Here is an 18,718-nt window from a genome sequence, read left to right as displayed (position 1 = left end):
ATGAAGTTGTATCGTTATGTTTCGTGTTCAAGCACTGCATCATTTACATATCATTACATTTCTAGACAGAGCATGAACCACCGACTGCACCGTCATCACCGAGCATCGATAGATTGTTGTGGAAAACGATGCGACGGTTCCAAGTAACTTCCCCAGTCCAGCTGACAGTGTTTCTTTACGATGGACACCATTTTAAATGTTAACGAACAAGGATACCTCACATGAATCCAAGCTAACATAGACTAGATGTGTCTCGGTAACTCACGCTCTTCTCTGTGATCACAGGATCCGACCAACGGCTACTACAACGTCCGAGCCACCACCCACGATGAGGCGCGCCCCCAGTCCCGGGCCATCCACTACCAGGGAGAGTTCCGACCCCCGAACCCAAACAGTGGGCCAGCCGGTGCCTCGCCCAGCGGACCCTCGGCCGCCCCCGGCGGTGCAGTTCCCCCCAGCGGAGTGCCAGGCTCAAGGACAGGCTGCTATGACCCCCGCCCGCCTTCCAGGATGTCCCACGCCACCTACGCCCAGTTCAACACTTTCTCCAGGCCGCCGCCGAGCCAGCAAGCACCTCCCAATCCGACTCTTCAATCGCCCGGAGATTACCCGGGAGACTGCGGCCTGCTGGAGAGCACAACCCAGCTGGCCTATGACAACTACGGATACCCCTCCCAGTATCCCAGCTACCGCATGGGCTTTGCCCCGCCCATAGAGGAAGGGCCATCCTATGAGATGTATGCAACAGGACAAGGGACCGGGCCAGGACCAGGACCAGGACCAGGGCCAGGACCAGGACCAGGACCAGGACCAGGACCAGGACCAGGGCCAGGGCCAGGGCCAGGACCAGGACCAGGACCCGGACCGGGACAACAAAGTCCTGAAACAGGGCTGGGGAATTACGGAAGCTCCACCCGCTTCTCATACTCATCTCCACCCTCTGACTATTCCCAGAGACACACACAGCGGATGCAGACTCATGTGTGAGAACACACACACACGCACACACACACACACACACACACACACACTTTTGACTGGCTTTTTACATCAGCAGCACTTATACCACATGAAGAAACTTTGAAACAAAAAAAAAAAATCACACGTTTCTAACATTCAAGAATCTGGTGCATGGAAGTCAAGTTAATTTTCAAAAACCTAAAACAACACAACAATGCACAGCAGCATCGCATCATACACAATAGGTAGCAGCAATACAACACGTGCAAAGCGACAGTCACACACAATTGCGCAGCCCTTCTGTTGCATGCTTCGACGCGAGCAACAGCCACAATCATGAGCAAAGAGAGATGAAGAGAGGAGCGAGCACTTTGAGGACCGAACAAAAAAGAGGAGCAGCGTAAAAAAAAATAAACATCTCTTCCTGCGATCCTCGTTTTTTCCTCCTCTTCGACCGTCTCCCTGCATCACCTCCCACCCTGTCTCTGTAAATAAGTGCAACTTCAGATTTGGAAGTCGTTACCTTGTACAAAACCTTAAACAGTGGGATGCAGCAACCCTCCCTGTAATCCACACGTTTTGCATTTCCTGACTTTTGCAAAACACACACACACACACACACACACACACACACACACACACACACACACACACACACACACACACACACACACACACACACACACACACACACAGATCTTTAAAGACTCATTTGTTTCTATATATTGCAGCAACGGGGCAGCTTGGACTATAACCACATCTGGCACTTTGTGATCCTCTTTCCTCACTATAACCTACCCAGTGGCCATTTTTGTACAAGCTCTACCTTGATTTGAGTGGGACAAAGCTTCCTAAGGCGGTACAGTGAGCGACCAGAGTGCCAATGCTTATGTGCCAACACACACAGACTTTTATCGAGGTGTGTCTCCTTTTTTGTAAAGTGTACGACGAGACGCTCCGGACGACGAGGTTTTGTAGACGCCACATCGGAGAGGAGAGGAGAGGTAGCAAGCGTCTCTGTAAACTCCTTCTCCTCCTCATCTCTCACTTTTATCATCATGATGCATTTCTCTACTTCACATTTCACTCAAGGTCGATGCCGTAAACTGTATTTGTGAAGCGAAGTGTGGCGGGAGTGCTTTTTTTTTTTTTTTGCATTCGATAAATCTCTGCATTTTGTACAGAAAAGATACCTCCCCTGTCCTCAAGTGTCAAAAAAAGTATTTGTTTCTCTCACTTGCACAGTAGTATAGTTTTTTTTCCATATTTATACCAGAAACGCGTGTGGAAAGAAATGGCATTACATTTTATAGTATTTTTATAAGGAGTTGTGGACCAAAGGTTCAGAGTTATTGGGTGACACTCGCTTTGTAACGTGGCAACGTGATCGCTCCTGGAAACGTTTTGAGTTTCTTTAAAAAGAGATGGATGGTATTTTTCAAGCGGATGTTGTAGATTTAAATTAGAAATAAAAATTAAGAGATTCATTCCAAAATGGTGAAATCTCTTCGGCGGATTTCTCTGTTTGGTGTGAAACTCTTCCTTCGACTTCCGGTCTTGTGACTGGACTGCCTTTTTATAAACGTCGACGACATTCAAAGCGATGGATGGAGAACAAGCTGCTGCTCACTTTGAGCTGTGCTGCAAACTTTGTAAGCGATGAGAAGGTTCACGTGTAGTTTAACATATCAAGCTGAAGGTACAGAGAAGTCCTAGAGCTCCGATGGTACTTTGTACATTTATCTGTAAGTACGCTGGTTCCCTCACTGCAACAGAAACTTTGGTATTGTACGTCTGAGCTTTTTATCCATTTCGTTGTGTCAGCCTTGGTGTGTGTGTGTGTGTGTGTGTGTGTGACTGCGGCTTTTGACCACACAGCTCGTGATGATCTGTGTTTAAATATATATCTTTTTTTGCTCTAACGTCAAATGATGCAGCGATTAAACAAATCCAGCATTCGAGTAAATCTCCGCGGCACCGTTACCCAAATGTTTCCCCTTGAAGGAGGAAATCTCGCTTTGTCTCTAATCGCACAAGACGGACAAAAGAAGTCGCGTTGCTTTGCTTGCGTTTCCATTAATGAATTAAAACTCTGAGCAGTTTACAAAAGGCTTTTTAAAGGCTGAACAATGTGGATTATTATCTGCGCAGCGAGTACAACTGCAAAGTTTGAATAATCAGCTGAAAGAGGGTTAGGGTTATGGCTGATATAAAACATTATATTAAATAAGAATTGCTGAAAACGAAGCCTTACTTTTAAAACAACGGCGTGTTATAACTTCCTAACATTGGTTTTCAGACATTTAATTTGAGCTGTAGAGATTTTCTTTTCAAGTATAAACTAATTTTCTTGTCACAACAGTGCACAAGGAAATCACTTTTGGCCTGATTCATGTAAAACTTCTGTATTTCACCTCGACAGGAAATTATTCGACTTCTTCTAACTTGCTTAATATTTGACTTGCAATGAGTATTCTGCTCTGAAAACATCCATTCAACACAGCAACTGGTATTAAAGCAAGATCAGAGGTGTCACCCCAGGATGTTGAAGTGGTTCAGCTCTGTAACTGAGATTAAATTCAACATCTTTCAACTCTTTTTCAGTAACACGTGACTTTTTTTTAAACTTCTACTGGCGACCACATGGAAATCCCTTCAGCATTTTGTCTCTACCTTCTCCTGAGGGCACATCTGCTTTGTCCCACAGACAAAGTGAAGGAGGGAATTCGACAGGGACTCACCCACTTAGTATCTGCACCAGGTTTTTCAGCATTTAAAATTGATGGATGGCGCTTTGCAAAAGATCAGAGGCCACAAAGGTGAAGCCAGAAATCTCAGCACCTCCATCACCTAATCATTGAGTCTTAATACTTATAAGCCGCCCTATCAAACCTTCACAGATACAGTATATTATGGTAATTTTCTGCAAAAGGGCAGTCAAATTCATATTTATTGCCCCTATTTTGAATAAACACTCTGAGAAAGGAAATCATCTCTGATTAGAATATCAGATAGAACCTTGTAGCTTCAAGGTCACGATATAAAACCACTACTGCAGTTATGGAGAGAAGAATGGCAGATGGAGCACCCTTTTAAATTTATATGGTTATCACAGCCTTGGTACTGCATACTATTACCTCTTTACAACCTTTTTACAGAGTTGTAGCGGCGCCGTCGCCTCTTTTGCCTCCGACTCGCAATGTCGTCATGACCTTGTGTGGAAAGAGTTTGACACCGAGGAGACGCCGCGGCCGGCAGACACACGACGGGGTCACCCAGGTTCCTCGTCATTACCTTTTAACCATTCATGGTCTGTTGACGGTGCGGAGATATGAATCTATTAAATACACCTTCGAAGCCAAAAGTGCTAAATGGATGTTTGGATTTGGTTCTGCGATGAAAAGATGATGGTTAGGAAGGGAATGTAGAGGTGCCGTCTCCTCCTCTTCCTCACATGCACCTCTCTTTGCTCTCTGCTCTCTCCTGCGTCACGTTAATCGCCACCTACCTGCTTCCAAATTTAGAGGTTGAACCTCTGAAAAGAATCACAGCAAATTCCCTCTAAGAGCAATCCAGCTTGTAAACATGTGTGTATGTTGTGGGGGGGGGGGGGGGTAGAGTATATATAGCTTCACTAACTCATAACATCCATCCTCCGTGTTCATTATTTCACGATCTCCTCTCTTCTTACGGAATTCTGTATTTGAAAACTTATTTTCTCGGTATTACCTTGTGGTGTTTCATCACCGGGGGAAGAAACTTTTATTCACAGTATTGTATTTTATCTTGGAAGCATCGGATGGGGGGGGGGGGGGGGGGGGGGGGGGGGGGGATAAAAAGAGAGTGGACGTGTGCATCTGTGGCCGAAATGACTCAACGCCCAACCAGGCCACAACAAATAGCTCAAATCCTGTCTCAACTAGGCCAACCCTGACTAGAACCAGGCCAGACCCACAGCTAACTGCTCTGATGCATGCTGTGCTGTGCCGTGCCGTCCCCGGCCAAGAGTGACTCGTGTGGCTCGGTGTCAATTCTTACCTTTTGGAGTTATCGGTGCCAAAAGACTGTGCAAAGCAAAAGAAAATGTACTGAGCAAACAAACAAATGCAGCAGCCATATGTGTTTATTGAGTGTGTGTGGATGTGTGTGTGTCTAGTTTTGTGTTTCCTCCCATGCACATGCTGTGTATGCATCCATCTGTGAACATGCATGTGTGTTGTTGTACATGTGTTGGCAGCATGTAACCCCAGTGTGTTTTCATACCAGTATTGATACGTTGGGATCACTGGTCTGTAGAAACTGGGGTTTGACTGATGTTTCCGGCCCAAATCCAACAGATCAACCAGTCGCTCGGGCGCCTGCTGGTATGATGGAGGCTCCTCCTGACCACAGTGACTGATGAGTATTCTGAAATATAGCGACATTAGATTTCCTTTTACAGGTTTCTGTTCGTTCATTTAATAGGACAATCATCAAAATGGTATTCACAATCAAATACAACCAAACATATTGAACTTGAATTGGGGAAAAGACGTTTTTCTCATATCGTTCATATCGGACAAACACGAACGCTGAAACCGATAATGTCTCTGAAAGGCAGAAATTGGCAAATTTTTATCGCCCAATCCATAAATCAGTCGGGCTCCATACATTTTTTTAACCGACGCTTTAAAAGCATTTCAACATCTTTCACTAAACCCCCCCCCCCCCCCCCCCCCCAAACGTACATAACATTACTATCAGCGGTAAGGCATCGGTCAAACCCTGGTGGAAGGCAGCTGATCAGAGTGAAGGAGACATCTTGTGGCCTTAGGACAGGAGGAAGGAGCTGAAGTGGTCCGCTCGTCCCTCATCCAGCTGCTGAGACACGTCCCGCTCGCCGAAGCAGCAGCAGCTGCAGCGAACAGGATTCAGTCCTCGTTCTGCTCAGCATCGAGACAATGATCAGAACGGCGAGGAGGACTCATGTTGCACTGAACAAACGTGTGAAGTGGACGTGTGCGTGACAGCGAGAGCGAGACAGTTTGTGTGTGTTCAAATAAGCGTTTTTTGGCTTTTCTCCGTGCTCCAGTTCTTTTTTTGTTTATATCCCTATATATTGTTCACGTGTGTATTATTATCATATTTAGTTTGACTACTTGTTTATTCATGGAAAAAAATGAAAAACAAACAATATTATTGTTTTTTTCATGTTTTTCTGTTGGTTTTTTTTCCTTCAAATTGTATGTAATTATTTTTCCACCGTATTACAGAAAATAAAAGAAGACATGGCTTTCATAAAAACAGCTCAGTGGTATTTATATTTGTTTTCTTTGTCTTTATCATATGTAGTATTTTTTTATAAAAGGTGATTCAGGATGAGACTTTACTTTCAGTTTGTGTATCTCACACATTGTCGCTGATTCAGGTCAAACTATGAATGAATGTACCTGAACAGTTGTTGTGACAGTTTCTCATGTCGAGCAGCCTGAGGTGAGTAAAAGTGTGTGTGTCTGTGCTCGTCACACAAACACACACACACACACACACACACACACACACACACACACACACACACACACACACACACACAAGGTCAGAGTATGTCATCTCATCTTATCTCATCTCATCTTCTTTCATCGTCTCTTCTCTCTTCTTTTCTTTTCCATTTTTCATTCCTATCTTTTTGAATTTCTCTCTGAATCATTCTCCTTCATTTCATGTTTTCCTCTCCTCTCCTCTTTTCTCCTTGTTCACCTGTTCTTCGTCTTTTTCCATCCTTTCATCTATCGAACTTCTTCCATTTTGTTTACACTTCCTTGACACTTCTCTACAGTGTCTTCTTTCCTCTTTCCTCGCGTCATGTCCTCAGTCGTTCTTTTCTCTCTCACTTCATCCTCCCCTCCTCTTTCTCTTGTTTAAGACCTTTCACACTTTCCTCTCATTCATTGTTTCACCTCCTCTCTCTCTCCCTCAGTCTCTCTCTCATCGACAACTTGTACTTCATCTTCTCTCTTTTCATCTTTTCTGTCCCTTGTTCTTAGTTCTCTGCTCGTCTTCTTTCCCTTTTTGCTCCTTCCTCAAATCCTTTCATCAGTCCCCCTCCCGTCTCTCTGACGTCCTCTCCTCTCTCACGCACCTCCCTCCATCATCCTTTTCATTCGTTCATACATCTCAACGTTTTCCTCCTCTCCTCTCTCATCTTTTCCTCTCACATCTCCTAACTCTTCCTGTCACTTTCTCCTACTCCCCCCCCCCCCTCCCTGTTTTTCGGTTTTTCATCCCTTCTCTCTATCCTGTCCTCTTATTTTGATACATCTTCTTTTACATCTCTTTGTCCTTCTCCTCCTCTCTTTCTTTCACTTTTCCTCCGTCATCCTTAAACCTCCCTCACCTCTTCCCCTCCTCTCCATCCCTCTTTTATGTCACCCTGTGTCTATTTATCCTCCCCTCTCCGATCTCCCCCTTTCTTTCTCTCATCCCTTCTATGCTTCTATTTATAACTTGTTCTCCTCTTTTGCCTCCTCTCATCCATCCATCTTCTTCTTTCCTCTTCCTTTGCTTTATCTTCCATTTGCATTACTCTGACTCTTCTTTCATCCCCTCTTCTCAACTCTTCTCTGAAATCTAAAACCTCCACTTCTGTCCTTCTCTTTTCACTTGATCTCCTCTTTTCTCCTCATTTCACTCTGCCTCTCCTTCTCCCTCCTTACTCCTCCTTTAACGTCCTCTTCACCTCATAAAGATTAAAGTAAGTTATAGTCTTGTCCTCTCCCCATTTCTCTTGTCATTCACTTTATCTCTTCCCATTTCTCCTCTTATATCTTCCTCTCTTGCCCTCCTCCTCTCCTCTGCTCCTCTTTTCTCATCTCCTTTCTTTCTTGCTCCTCCTGTCATGTCTCCTACTACCATTTCCCTCCTCTTTCTTCTCCTCTTCTCTCCTGTCGCTTCCCTCCAATCTCTCTTTTCTCCTCCGTCCTTCTTCCAGTTTTTTGCAGCAGCTCTTCAACTCTCTCCTCATCTCTCTCATTTCTCCTCTTCCTCCTTCTCTCCTCTTCTTCTCCATGACGCTCGCACCTCTCCGACCTTCTTCTCCTCTCTCTTTTCCTCTCACTTCCTCCATCTCTCTTCTTTCCTTGAATACTTCTCAGTCCGTCTCTCCCCTCTGCTACCTTTGTCTCTCCACTTCTTTGTCTCATGTCCCTCCTCGGTCCTCCTCTCCTGAATGACCGGGAGAAAGGGATGGAGGGTACAGAACAATTCTTTTTTTTAAAAGGCAAGAAAGACTTAACATCAATGGCCGAGGATGAAGAAAGACAAGGACAGAAGACAGAGAGCGTTGGAGCCAATCGTCCTCACAGTGATTATCGTCTCCTGCTGCTCTCATGGAGGAATAATGTCTGGAATAACCTTCAGTGCTCCAGTGGAACCCCCCCCCCCCCCCCCTCTCCCACCTCCACCACTTCCATCTTATCCCCCTCTTTCCCAGCTGAAGTGGCCGTCACATGGATTACGGCCCCTCTCATGCTCGGGCACCGCACTCATCGGCCCAGATATATTATCATATTAGTGGAGAATGATGTAATCCATTTCAAGACATTTGTCCTTCGCACACCCTCTGTCCCTCCGCAGATGATGTCACCGGCTGCTGAGGCAGAGAAGTTGTCAGGCTGGTTGTGGGGTTTTATGGGGTTTTTCCTGCTGGACGCTGCTGCCATCTAGTGGTGGCGGTGGTGGTGGTGGTGGTGGTGGCGGTGGTGGTGGTGGCGGTGGTGGTGGTGGTGGGGGGGCCCTTACTGAGTGATGAGTGGGAGTAAATTAGGGCGAAGGCAATTATTTATTACAGAAGCAGAGGATAATGTGACTCATAATGGATGTCCTTGGTGTGACTGCACTGACGTGGTGTGTCGGGTCAGGGACGGACGAAAGGAGACAGACACTGTGGATATGAGCAGATTACAAACCAGAATCTGCAGAGAGCAAACCACCGCCAAGCCCCCCCCCCCAACAGGCCCAGCAGTTTCCCTTACATTCAATCAGGCTGCAGCAAATTTCACACACTCACAGATATCAGGGCCCCTTTAATGTGTTGAGGTTGTTTTAAAATTATGATCCATCAATTATTGTCTGAGAAGTCAAGGAAAAGGTGGAAAAAGATCCTGTTTCCAAATGTTAAATAATGCGATTAAACCGGATCCACACCAAAATTGAATGGGTTCAATCCAGACTCATATCACATCCTTCCACCAGGTTCTGTGGCAACAATCAATATCTTTTATTTCTTATATCTTGACCATTTTCATATTTGATAGATTTAAATTGCACCTCAATAGGAAAAATATTCACGAGAGAATTCATGAGAAAATTGAAGAAACCCAGAAACTTGATTTCTTTTTAACATTTCAAACTGTGCAAATGAATTCTGATGACAGGGACAAAGACAATTTATCGAAAGTATGAAAAACTATTTATTTGCTTCATTATTAATCAACCATTTAATGTCATAGATCAACTTCTGTTTTCCAAGCGACACTTTACGAGTTAATACAAAATACAAGACTCAAAAACTAAATTAAACAGTAAAGGTTCAAAATCCTCAATTAAACAAAAGAATCCATAGATTTAGGTCAACCTGTAACATGTGATCAAATCATGTAGCTTCTGTTTATCCACGTCATAGATGTGATGATATAGGTGAGGCAGTTTTATTTAAATAGCACATTTCACACACAGGTAGATTCAATGTTTAATTGACGTTATAGACACGTCTACTCTTTATTCCAAATCTTCTGACAATTATCAAAAACAAATACATTTAAAAGGAAAAAGTGAGGCAAAAGAAAATCAACGAAAATGCTTTTTCTTCTTTCTATCGCACAGTTCTGGGCCCAAAACCGTCCCTGACCCTCAGTTTGCTTTGTGATAATGGGATTTTGTGGGTAATCCAGGCCTGATGTGATTCTAACTCTGCAGTCACGTTGTGTTATGTCGTGTTTTCACTCATTAAGCACTAAATCCTCAGTTTTCTCACCTGGCTCTGAATTATTAACGTGAGAGCAGAGAAGGTGCACGGTGCCTGCAAAGAGCAATGAGATAAAACTCAGGCAATTTCATTTCACTCCAATGACCTTATTAAACTTTTATATACCTGGTTATGCCATCAGCTGCATTAATAATGTAATTAGTGATCTTCTTGTCGTGGAGTTCATTGGATAAACAACAGTGAAGCCAACAGAGCTTTTAAATCCTCCGGCTCAAATAATCTGCTGGAATAAAACAGTAGATGATGTTAAAGGCCTCAAAGTAAAAGCTCTGTAAAGTCACTGGACTGGTTTCGATGAAACAACACTGGGGCACTAGAGAAAAAGGTCAAAGTCAAACTTTGAAATGCCTCAGCTCCCAAACAAGTCCAATTAACACTGACCTTTCTGCATGAATCCAGAAAGCCTCATAAATCACACTGCCCGGCCGATAACTGATGGAACACATGTGATTTTTTCCTTTTAATCTGCTGGGTGCAGGTGAGGTTCACTGTAATTGTGTCACTGAAAACATCTTGTGAAACTTGAGGTTTGGATTCACACTGCTTATCCTTTGAGGGTCGTCTCACAGCAGGGGGCTGGAGCCGATCCCAGCAGACATTGGGAATGCATGTCTTTGGACTGGAGGAGGAAGCAACCTGGAGAACGTCCACATGACCTGAGGAGAACATGCAAACTCCGAGGCCGGATCCAAACCTGGAACCTTCTTGTCCCCGCGAGGCGACAGAGCTAACGGCTGCACCGCTGTGCTGCAGGACGGGTTTGCGAGATAAAACTAAACTCCAGAGATATTAAGCAAATCTACAGTAACTGACAAGAATAAATTAAGGGGATAACAATAGCTATTCATCAACAATTTACAATGCAAATGTATTCAGACCAGGATCCATTCTGCATCGTTTATCTGTTTGAAGATGGATTATTTGAGTCATTGTCTAGCAAATCCCCGGCGTATCAGTAAGAACTGTTGGCAGATTAGTCTTCCTCGGTGTTAATGCTGCTAAAGCCTCGTCTTTAACAGGGAGTTTTACGACCCGGAGATGAATCTGATGAGGCTATAAAATGACCGGCATGTCTCTGAGCAGCTCTGGTTCAGGTCCAGGCTTTGGCAGGGCAGACGTCTGGCCTCAATCACTGCTGCTACTAAAACAAGCAGGCAGCATTTGGTTCGGTAGAGCACTTCCTTATACTCGAGCAGGATCTGTGGGTTGGAAACGACGGCAGACAGATTAAGAGGAGAGTGAGAAAAGCATTTGGCAAGAGAAAGACAAACACTGGGTATTCTGTTGGAAGACATGCCGGCATTTCTACCTGCGGTGAAGCAAAGGAAGATTTGTTCTGCAGCTCCGTGGGTTCGAGTCCTGCGGATTGGGAAAGATAATGAGAAAATGCAGATGATGCATCAAAGCAAATTGTGGATTAGATTCTTCTCGCTCACTTCTCACTGTGAAATGATTCATGGTGGGATTGTCGAAGGGAGACGTGTCCCACTGTCCGATACTGGGGTTTGCAAACGTGCAGATGGATAGATAGAGATTAACTGTGTTAAAATGTTTTTTTGGCTGTTAAACATTCCTCGTCATCATATTAGTATTTTTTAAAAAGGAAGCATATATGTATGTTTTGTAAATTTCACGATGTTGATTTAACTAAAACATTTATAATTTCCAAAATTTTAAAAAAAACACTTGGGTGAAGTAAGAACTTTTTTGTTCGTGCACCAATACTGGACACTCATCAGAAATAATGTAGCAGCCAAAATCACTTTAGGTTTTTATTGAGTTTTTCATGGAAAGTTGGTCAAATTAACACAATGTACAATAAAATTATTATATTTACAACAGCATTCATCCAAAATGTCAAACACTCATCAGGTATATTTTTCAACAAGATATGAAATATATTACAATAACAGTTTTAAAGTGGGCGGAGCTGTTCCAGATGCTCCTGGTTCTGGTTCTGGATGAAACAAATCCCCCAAAACTTACCAGGGAAAATATAACATGACTCACGGCAACAATAATACTAGAAAGTAGTGATTGGAAGACAATTTCAGATTTTCTTCAGGCCAGGGCCGACTTGTCCACCTGAGCATACAGGCTCTCAGGCTGAGTCGTGTCTCCGGCCTCAGTGGATTTCATGGACCTGCTTCGATCAAGCTGTAGATGGAGGACGGAGAAGGAGCTGCAGCATCATCGGTTGGATTCTGATCCAGAAGTGGGTTCACGCTTTTGAACTGGAGAGATAAAGTCAAATAAAACTTAGTTCACAGTTCAACGTACTGTGGCAACAAGTAAAGTAATCTCACTAAGACAGATGTTAGAAAAGATGACGTAACTTTACCTGAACATTTGTGTACTCTGTTTTTTTCATGTCCACACTTTCACCTGCAAGAAGGTCACAAAGAATGTTCATTGGCTTTAAATCAAAAATTAATTTTGACTGTTTTCTACTGAATCACATTTACATCACTGCAGCCACTGATTTTGGTGTTTGTGTGTTTTGTCATTGTTGTGATTTTGGTGACCCCTAGTGGTTTTATATAAACACAGCATTGCTTTTCAAAATTCTGTTGATAGAAAGATACAATAAAATAAAACCTACGCACTCATCATGATATTATCTATATACTAAAATAACGAACAGTGGATTCCCATCCGTACTGTAAACTGGGAAAGGATCTCAGATATTGTCAATGACCCTAAAGGTGGTGGATCAGTGAATAAAGTGAAGGACACAGTGAAAATGCTGAATTCCCATTTACAATATTTGCAGAGTTGAATTTTTACTCTAACGTACGTTTTCCTTTTATTCGATGTCCAACATACACTGCTGGTATGCAAATTATCACCAAAACACCAATGACAGGGACAATGAAAATGGCGATAAAGATATCGCTCAGTGGTTCAGGGACTGTAATGGAAAAAAGAAAAACTGATATTAGTTATTTTCAAAACATATTCACTTTTTAAAATATTTCTTAAAAAATAAATTACATGCTCTAAATTCAACTGACAACTCTAAAATATAATTTATAATTTAAATATAATCTGTACAGTACTTTTCTTACCAAAGTTAAAAGTGTTACAAAGGAATTTAATTAAATAATTAAAACAGAGATAAAAGAAGTTTTTTCTTTGAAATAAAGTAAAGTTGAGAATTTGTCGTAGATATAATCCAAGCAGCAGCATTTTGAACCAATTGAAGGAGAAAGTCTTTATCTAGTCTTTAAATGTTGGGAAAGATTTAATATTTCAAAATTAACTTAAGTTGGAACACAACCTTCTATAAAACAAAGTTATCAGCTGCTTGTGTTGTCGGTCACTTACCAGGATTTGAGAAACAAAAGTCCCTAATCTTTGTTATGTGCTCGTCCGAGCTGACCTGGTTGCTATGGCTACAGATAATTGAGAAGACTTTGGACAGGTAGACACGGAGGGAGGTGCCGGAGGTCGTGACCTTGGACCTCTCTCCTCCCTCCTCCTGGCTGCAGGTGTTGTTGTCACATCTAAAAGTGCTGTTGATGTGATGGGAGTCCTGTGTGCTGCAGGTCACTGTGAGGTTACAGGAGTCGGAGCTCGAGGAGTGTAAGTCCACTTTCCCATTAACCAGAGACACTGGATCTGAGGGGGAGGGACACAGGCATTAATGGGTTTAGAAGTTGGGCAGCTACTGTGTGTCGATATTTAAAATCTGAAGAAACCTACCTTGAACTGTGACGCTGTATTTACCCACATAATCGTCATTGTCCCCGAAAACACCTGCAGTGTAACGTCCACTGTCGGCTTGTTGCACATTCTTCAAAAGCAAAGAGTGATTTTGGAGAAAAATCTCGACCCTTCCATCATAGGGGTCAATTGTTATTGTTTTGTTATCATGAAATAATCTTAATATGTTTGAATCATTAAATTGCCATTTAAATTCACTCCGTTTAACTAATTTAACAGGAGCCGTGACGTTGAGAAGCAGATCCTTCCCCTTCTGCACAAATACAGGAGTCACAGTGTCGGAGCCTGTAGAAACAACACAGCATCACTTTATTAGAAAGAAAAGACTTTGATTTAAACTGTAGTTTTTTGTCCATTTTTACTTCTACTCATTAAACAGAGACTCATGAGACAAAACTACCTCGGCCCAGCAGGTTGTGTTTGCCCCTGTCTGTTGGTTGGTTGGTTTAATGATCAGCAGGTTTACTTAGAAACTGGATTTCCACAAGACTTGGTGGAAGGATGGGACATGGGCCGAGAAAGTTACATTTCAGGAAGATTCAGGATTTATTTTGTGAGACGGGGCTGTTTTTTATATTTTCCATGATTTCCCAGAGAATGAAATCAGGCATATTGAGGGGGACTGAGACTTCTGATTACTTTAGTGCAGCTTGACTGAATTTAAGAACTTCTGGACCTCGGCGGAGGTAAATTGACATTCTAGTGTCTACAAATCTATTTTATTTGTATTGTTTTTCTCTTTGTAATCCTTGCTTTTCTTTCTCAGATCTAATTGCACACAGTGAGCAAAACTCATACTTGCTGTTTTACATTGAGGCAGCTCATTTTTCCCAAGAAATATTTACAGTGGACGTGCAGAAACAGACAGACACTGACATGTTACAGGAAGTATCACTCTAGGTTCTCTTCCTGTCACTGAGCCCTGTTTTAATATCTAGCTTCGTCAATAAAGGTTAAGTTTCCTCATCAATTTGTTCTGTTCTCTGAGTCGCTGCCACAGGACATTACATTAATAGTCAGTTTTGTTGGTTTTACAAGTTTTTTAAAAAGTTTCTCCACGTCTGTTATCACTCAATATATATTTTAAAATGAATTCAAGCGTAGAACTCAACTTGAAACACCACAGATATATGGAAGGAAGTTTTACTGAGTGAATCGTCAATAAACAAGTCATAATTTGAATATAGTTATTTTAATATTTATAGAATGAAATAAGCAAATTATTAACAACAACAACAACATTCTAAACAAGGTACATTGCTGAAACAGTCACAAAGTGCAACAAGAACAGAGCAATAAAACTATATTTGAAGAAGAAATGAGATAATAATGTAGTGTTTACCTCGGGCTTCATATGCGTGAAGCAGAGAAATGACAAAGAGAAGAATGATGGGATGCATTCTGTCAAATGTGCCGTACGAGGAAGTGGATCAGAGTTTAGACCTCAATCAGCCCAGCAGCAGTCAGGGTGTCTGTGGGGCGTGGCCTAATAGAGTGTCATCCACATGAACCAAAACATGACAATAGATGAATAACAATGATTGTCTCCTAACAAGAGAACATATCGAGGTCTGTCAGTAAACACTTTGATCTTGTTCAAGTTCTGATAATGTGAGGAAAACCTCCAGGAAATAAGTTAACCCTTTTGTGTGCAACAGCACAGGTTCGTTGATATCACGGGAGGGGCGGCCCTGGCACTGTTGGAGCCCCAGGCGAGATTATATATATATATATATATATATATAAAAAAGTCCTTGGTCTTATTGCTTGCATGATGGACTGTCCGATTGATGCAACCTTTGTATCAATGTTTTTACCAGCAAACATATTCCTCAGTAGAACTTAGCTTGTATCTCGCAAAGTCCACACATTGATTTTTCAGGCCAGTCATTATTACTCTATCTCCAAAGTGTTCCTTTATTTTAATTTTCATCCACTTTGCACAATATGGTTCACAACCTGTGTCTTGCAAGTACTCTGTCATCTTTACCATAAGGTCTTGACTAGTAATTTGTTCATCATCGTATTCTTCTAAAAAGTTTGCCACCTTTAGGAATGCTGTTGTTCTCTCATAATCTTCAGGTCTTCCGACTTTGAATCTTTTGGGTTTGTTGCCAGGGTTTGCAGAGAATTGACTCGGAATATTCTTCATATTTCGAAAGTTAGTGTTGCATATGTTGTGGTACATTGCATCGGCTGCATGAAGGTCATGGACAGATGATATTCTCCCCAAAACTGTATCAGACCATTCATCGTTCCTTAAGTGGCAAACTTGCACAATCCTTTCCTGGAAGTCTCCTGTTCTTACTGGGTAGATATCAATTTTCTCTCTCTGCTTATTTTTATTATCTATTTCAGTTGGTTGTCCACAGAACAAGCAATGCTCTTGAAAATGTTGTCTAGCAATGAAATTAGGCCCAATAGAATTTGCTAGTGCTAGCAAGCTAACGTTCAGTAGGCTAGGCGATGCTACTTCAAGATGAAAAGTAGTTTTGGCCTTAAGCAAAATGTGTCTACAGTAAAATGTCTAGTTAGAAAGGAGTTGGTAACTTAAAATGTTCAGATTGGGTTACTGGCACACATCTTGGATTGATGAGAATTAAACATACTTCCTCAACTAGGATTTCTTAGGACATTTAGTATGTTGTTCTGGACACCTCATAGAAATGATCTATGCTGCAAAAAATTATTTTACAATTAGTTCTATTTTTGGCTCCAAAATGAGTTACTTTGCCTGGACTACCTGGGTCGTCTTCCACAACATGCTCGACGTCTCTTCGTACAACGCCTTCGTGATATGGAGAGAGATCAACCCAGACTGGATGCCGGGCAAGCGGAACAAGCGGTGTTCCTCGAGCAGCTGGGAAAGGCTCTCGTGACTCCGTTCATCGCCCAAAGGGAGCGCATCCCCCCGCACGGAAGCATCCGCCGTGGTTGTGAAGGCTGGCTGTTCACACCGGACGCGCAGGTCAGCCTGCGATTCTGCTTTCTCCGCTTGTTGTTGTATGTAACCCGTTCAATGTAGGGGTTCGGGGGTAAATGATGATGGTCTTCATAGCCCCCCCCCCCCCTCCCTCCCTCTCTTTCTGTCTGCTTGTGTGCTTGTAGTGGATGGGCAGATGGGGAAATTTAATAATGAGAGGGGGAAAATCGGGGAAATTGAAACTCCAGGACAACAGAAGGGAAATCCAAAGTTTGGGATGCATATTTGATCATTTATATCCTATAAAATACGTCATTTATATCGTTTAAAATCATTTTTCAGTGTGTTTCCTGGCGCGATACGCTCGCGGAGAGTGGAAAAATAGACTTGAAGCCGAAACCGTCGGTGCATATTTGATATGATATAAATGATCAAATATGCATCCCATACTTTGGATTTCCCTTCTGTTGTCCTGGAGTTTCAATTTCCCCCATCCACTACAAGCACACAAGCAGACAGACAGAGAGAAAGAGAGGGGGGGGGGGGCTATGAAGACCATCATCATTTGAACGGGTTACATACAACAACAAGCGGAGAAAGCAGAATTGCGGGCTGACCGGCGCGGAGAAATGCGCGTCAGGTGTGAACAGCCAGGCAGCTGAGCGCTTGAGAATGACGCTGCGCGGCGCGGCACGGCACTTCCGGTATAAACCCGGCGTTAAACTCACACCGTGTGCCGCGGGTGTAACAAATACACCTGCAAGGGCTGCTCACTTGTCTATTGCCCTACGTGTGCGTGCGAATACATGGTGGGCTATGTGAGGGGGGCAACAGCCGCGGGAAGCCGGCACAACAGCCGGGGGGAGCCGGCACAACAGCCGATGGGAGCAGGGACAACACAAGGGTTAACTTAATAAATGCATAATTCAACAAAAACCTAAATGAAACAACAATCACCAGAACCAAACCATCACATGAAGTTAAACACTGAGACAAGAGAAGAGCACCGGGCTGGGACTGACCACTAGTGATGTGTCCTTCCGTGTCGAGGCTTCGAAGTGTGTGTGGAGTAATCCAGGAAGACTGTGTCAAGCGCGTATCGAGGCTCGTGTTGATGACGTATGTGGTGACGTTCACAGCCTCGCGAGCCGGCCGTACCACGTGACTGAGTCAGGAAATGGTTCGCGGGTTTGGCGTGAGATTCGAAATAAGAGGGGCAGCGAAACGCAATGGACCCCCCCCCCAATACTGGACACTATTAAAATCTCTTCTTATAAAAATAAAAAATCTAGTTACACAAGACTCGATTGAGATTAACTTAAAAGAACAATTTAAAGAACTGTTACAAACTTTTGTCTTTTTAAACATTGAAAATCTGCTTAAGCTGCAACACATAAATGAGTTGAACCAGGTCTTTAGAAAGAATAAGTACACATCTGTATGAGAAATACTATATTTACAATTCATATTAACATTCATCAGGTATCTTTTTAAATAAGATATGAAATATATTACAATAACAGTTTTAAAGTGGGCGGAGCTGTTCCAGATGCTCCTGGTTCTGGTTCTGGATGAAAAAAAATCCCAAAACTTCCCAGGGAAAATATAACATGACTCACGGCAACAATAATACTGGAAATTGTCCAAAAGGCAGAATGTGGAAGACAATTTCAGATTTTCTTCAGGCCAGGGCCGACTTGTCCACCTGAGCATACAGGCTCTCAGGCTGAGTCGTGTCTCCGGCCTCAGTGGATTTCATGGACCTGCTTCGATCAAGCTGTAGATGGAGGACGGAGAAGGAGCTGCAGCATCATCGGTTGGATTCTGAAGTCAAATAAAACTTTTTTTGCTACCGAGGGGGGGGGGGGGGCTCCGAAGTTTCCCTTTTCTAATCACAGATTATATATATCACTATTTTCAGTGGTGTGATCGTACTGTGGCAACAAGTAAAGTAATCTCACTAAGACAGATGTTGGAAAAGATGACGTAACTTTACCTGAACATCTTCGTACACTGTTTTTTTCATGTCCACACTTTCATCTGCAAGAAGGTCACAAAGAATGTCCATTGGCTTTAACTCACAAATT

At 42.8% G+C, this 18,718-nt stretch overlaps 3 protein-coding genes and 1 long non-coding RNA gene across 5 annotated transcripts in view; 1 reads left to right on the top strand and 3 right to left on the bottom strand.

Moving 5' to 3' along the window:
• kirrel1b (kirre like nephrin family adhesion molecule 1b) overlaps positions 1-3,481 on the top strand; it is a 72,712-nt gene extending 69,231 nt beyond the window's left edge. For both annotated transcript variants that reach the window (XM_034613991.1, XM_034613990.1), the window contains exon 15: positions 286-3,481. In XM_034613991.1, coding sequence (XP_034469882.1) covers positions 286-987 — 702 coding nt within the window. In that variant the 3' untranslated portion in view covers positions 988-3,481. The remainder of the gene's footprint in view (positions 1-285) is intronic.
• A 653-nt stretch (positions 3,482-4,134) lies between these two features.
• On the bottom strand, positions 4,135-8,746 carry LOC117778451. Its single transcript, XR_004616788.1, has 3 exons — positions 8,737-8,746; positions 8,582-8,584; positions 4,135-4,429 (listed from the first exon to the last, which is right to left on the bottom strand). It is a non-coding gene; the product is annotated as an uncharacterized LOC117778451 (long non-coding RNA).
• Positions 8,747-12,026: 3,280 nt separating this feature from the next.
• The window catches only part of LOC117778444, a 31,088-nt gene continuing 24,396 nt past the window's right edge, over positions 12,027-18,718 (bottom strand). The window contains exons 7-8 of the mRNA XM_034613993.1: positions 18,628-18,671; positions 12,027-12,216 (exon numbers count right to left, since the gene is read on the bottom strand). Of these exons, the coding sequence (XP_034469884.1) occupies positions 12,118-12,216; positions 18,628-18,671 (143 nt within the window). The 3' untranslated portion in view covers positions 12,027-12,117. The remainder of the gene's footprint in view (positions 12,217-18,627; positions 18,672-18,718) is intronic.
• Positions 13,106-15,194, bottom strand: LOC117778450 (CD48 antigen-like). Its single transcript, XM_034614005.1, has 3 exons — positions 15,051-15,194; positions 13,688-13,993; positions 13,106-13,603 (listed from the first exon to the last, which is right to left on the bottom strand). Exons 1-3 carry the CDS (start codon positions 15,106-15,108, stop codon positions 13,302-13,304), a joined length of 666 nt encoding a protein of 221 aa, XP_034469896.1. The 5' UTR covers positions 15,109-15,194; the 3' UTR covers positions 13,106-13,301.

The sequence above is a fragment of the Hippoglossus hippoglossus genome, chromosome 17, assembly GCF_009819705.1.
Source record: "Hippoglossus hippoglossus isolate fHipHip1 chromosome 17, fHipHip1.pri, whole genome shotgun sequence".
Lineage (NCBI taxonomy): Eukaryota > Metazoa > Chordata > Actinopteri > Pleuronectiformes > Pleuronectidae > Hippoglossus > Hippoglossus hippoglossus.
The sequence above is the reverse complement of the archived record's forward strand: the minus strand, read 5'-3'. Positions and strand labels throughout refer to the sequence as shown.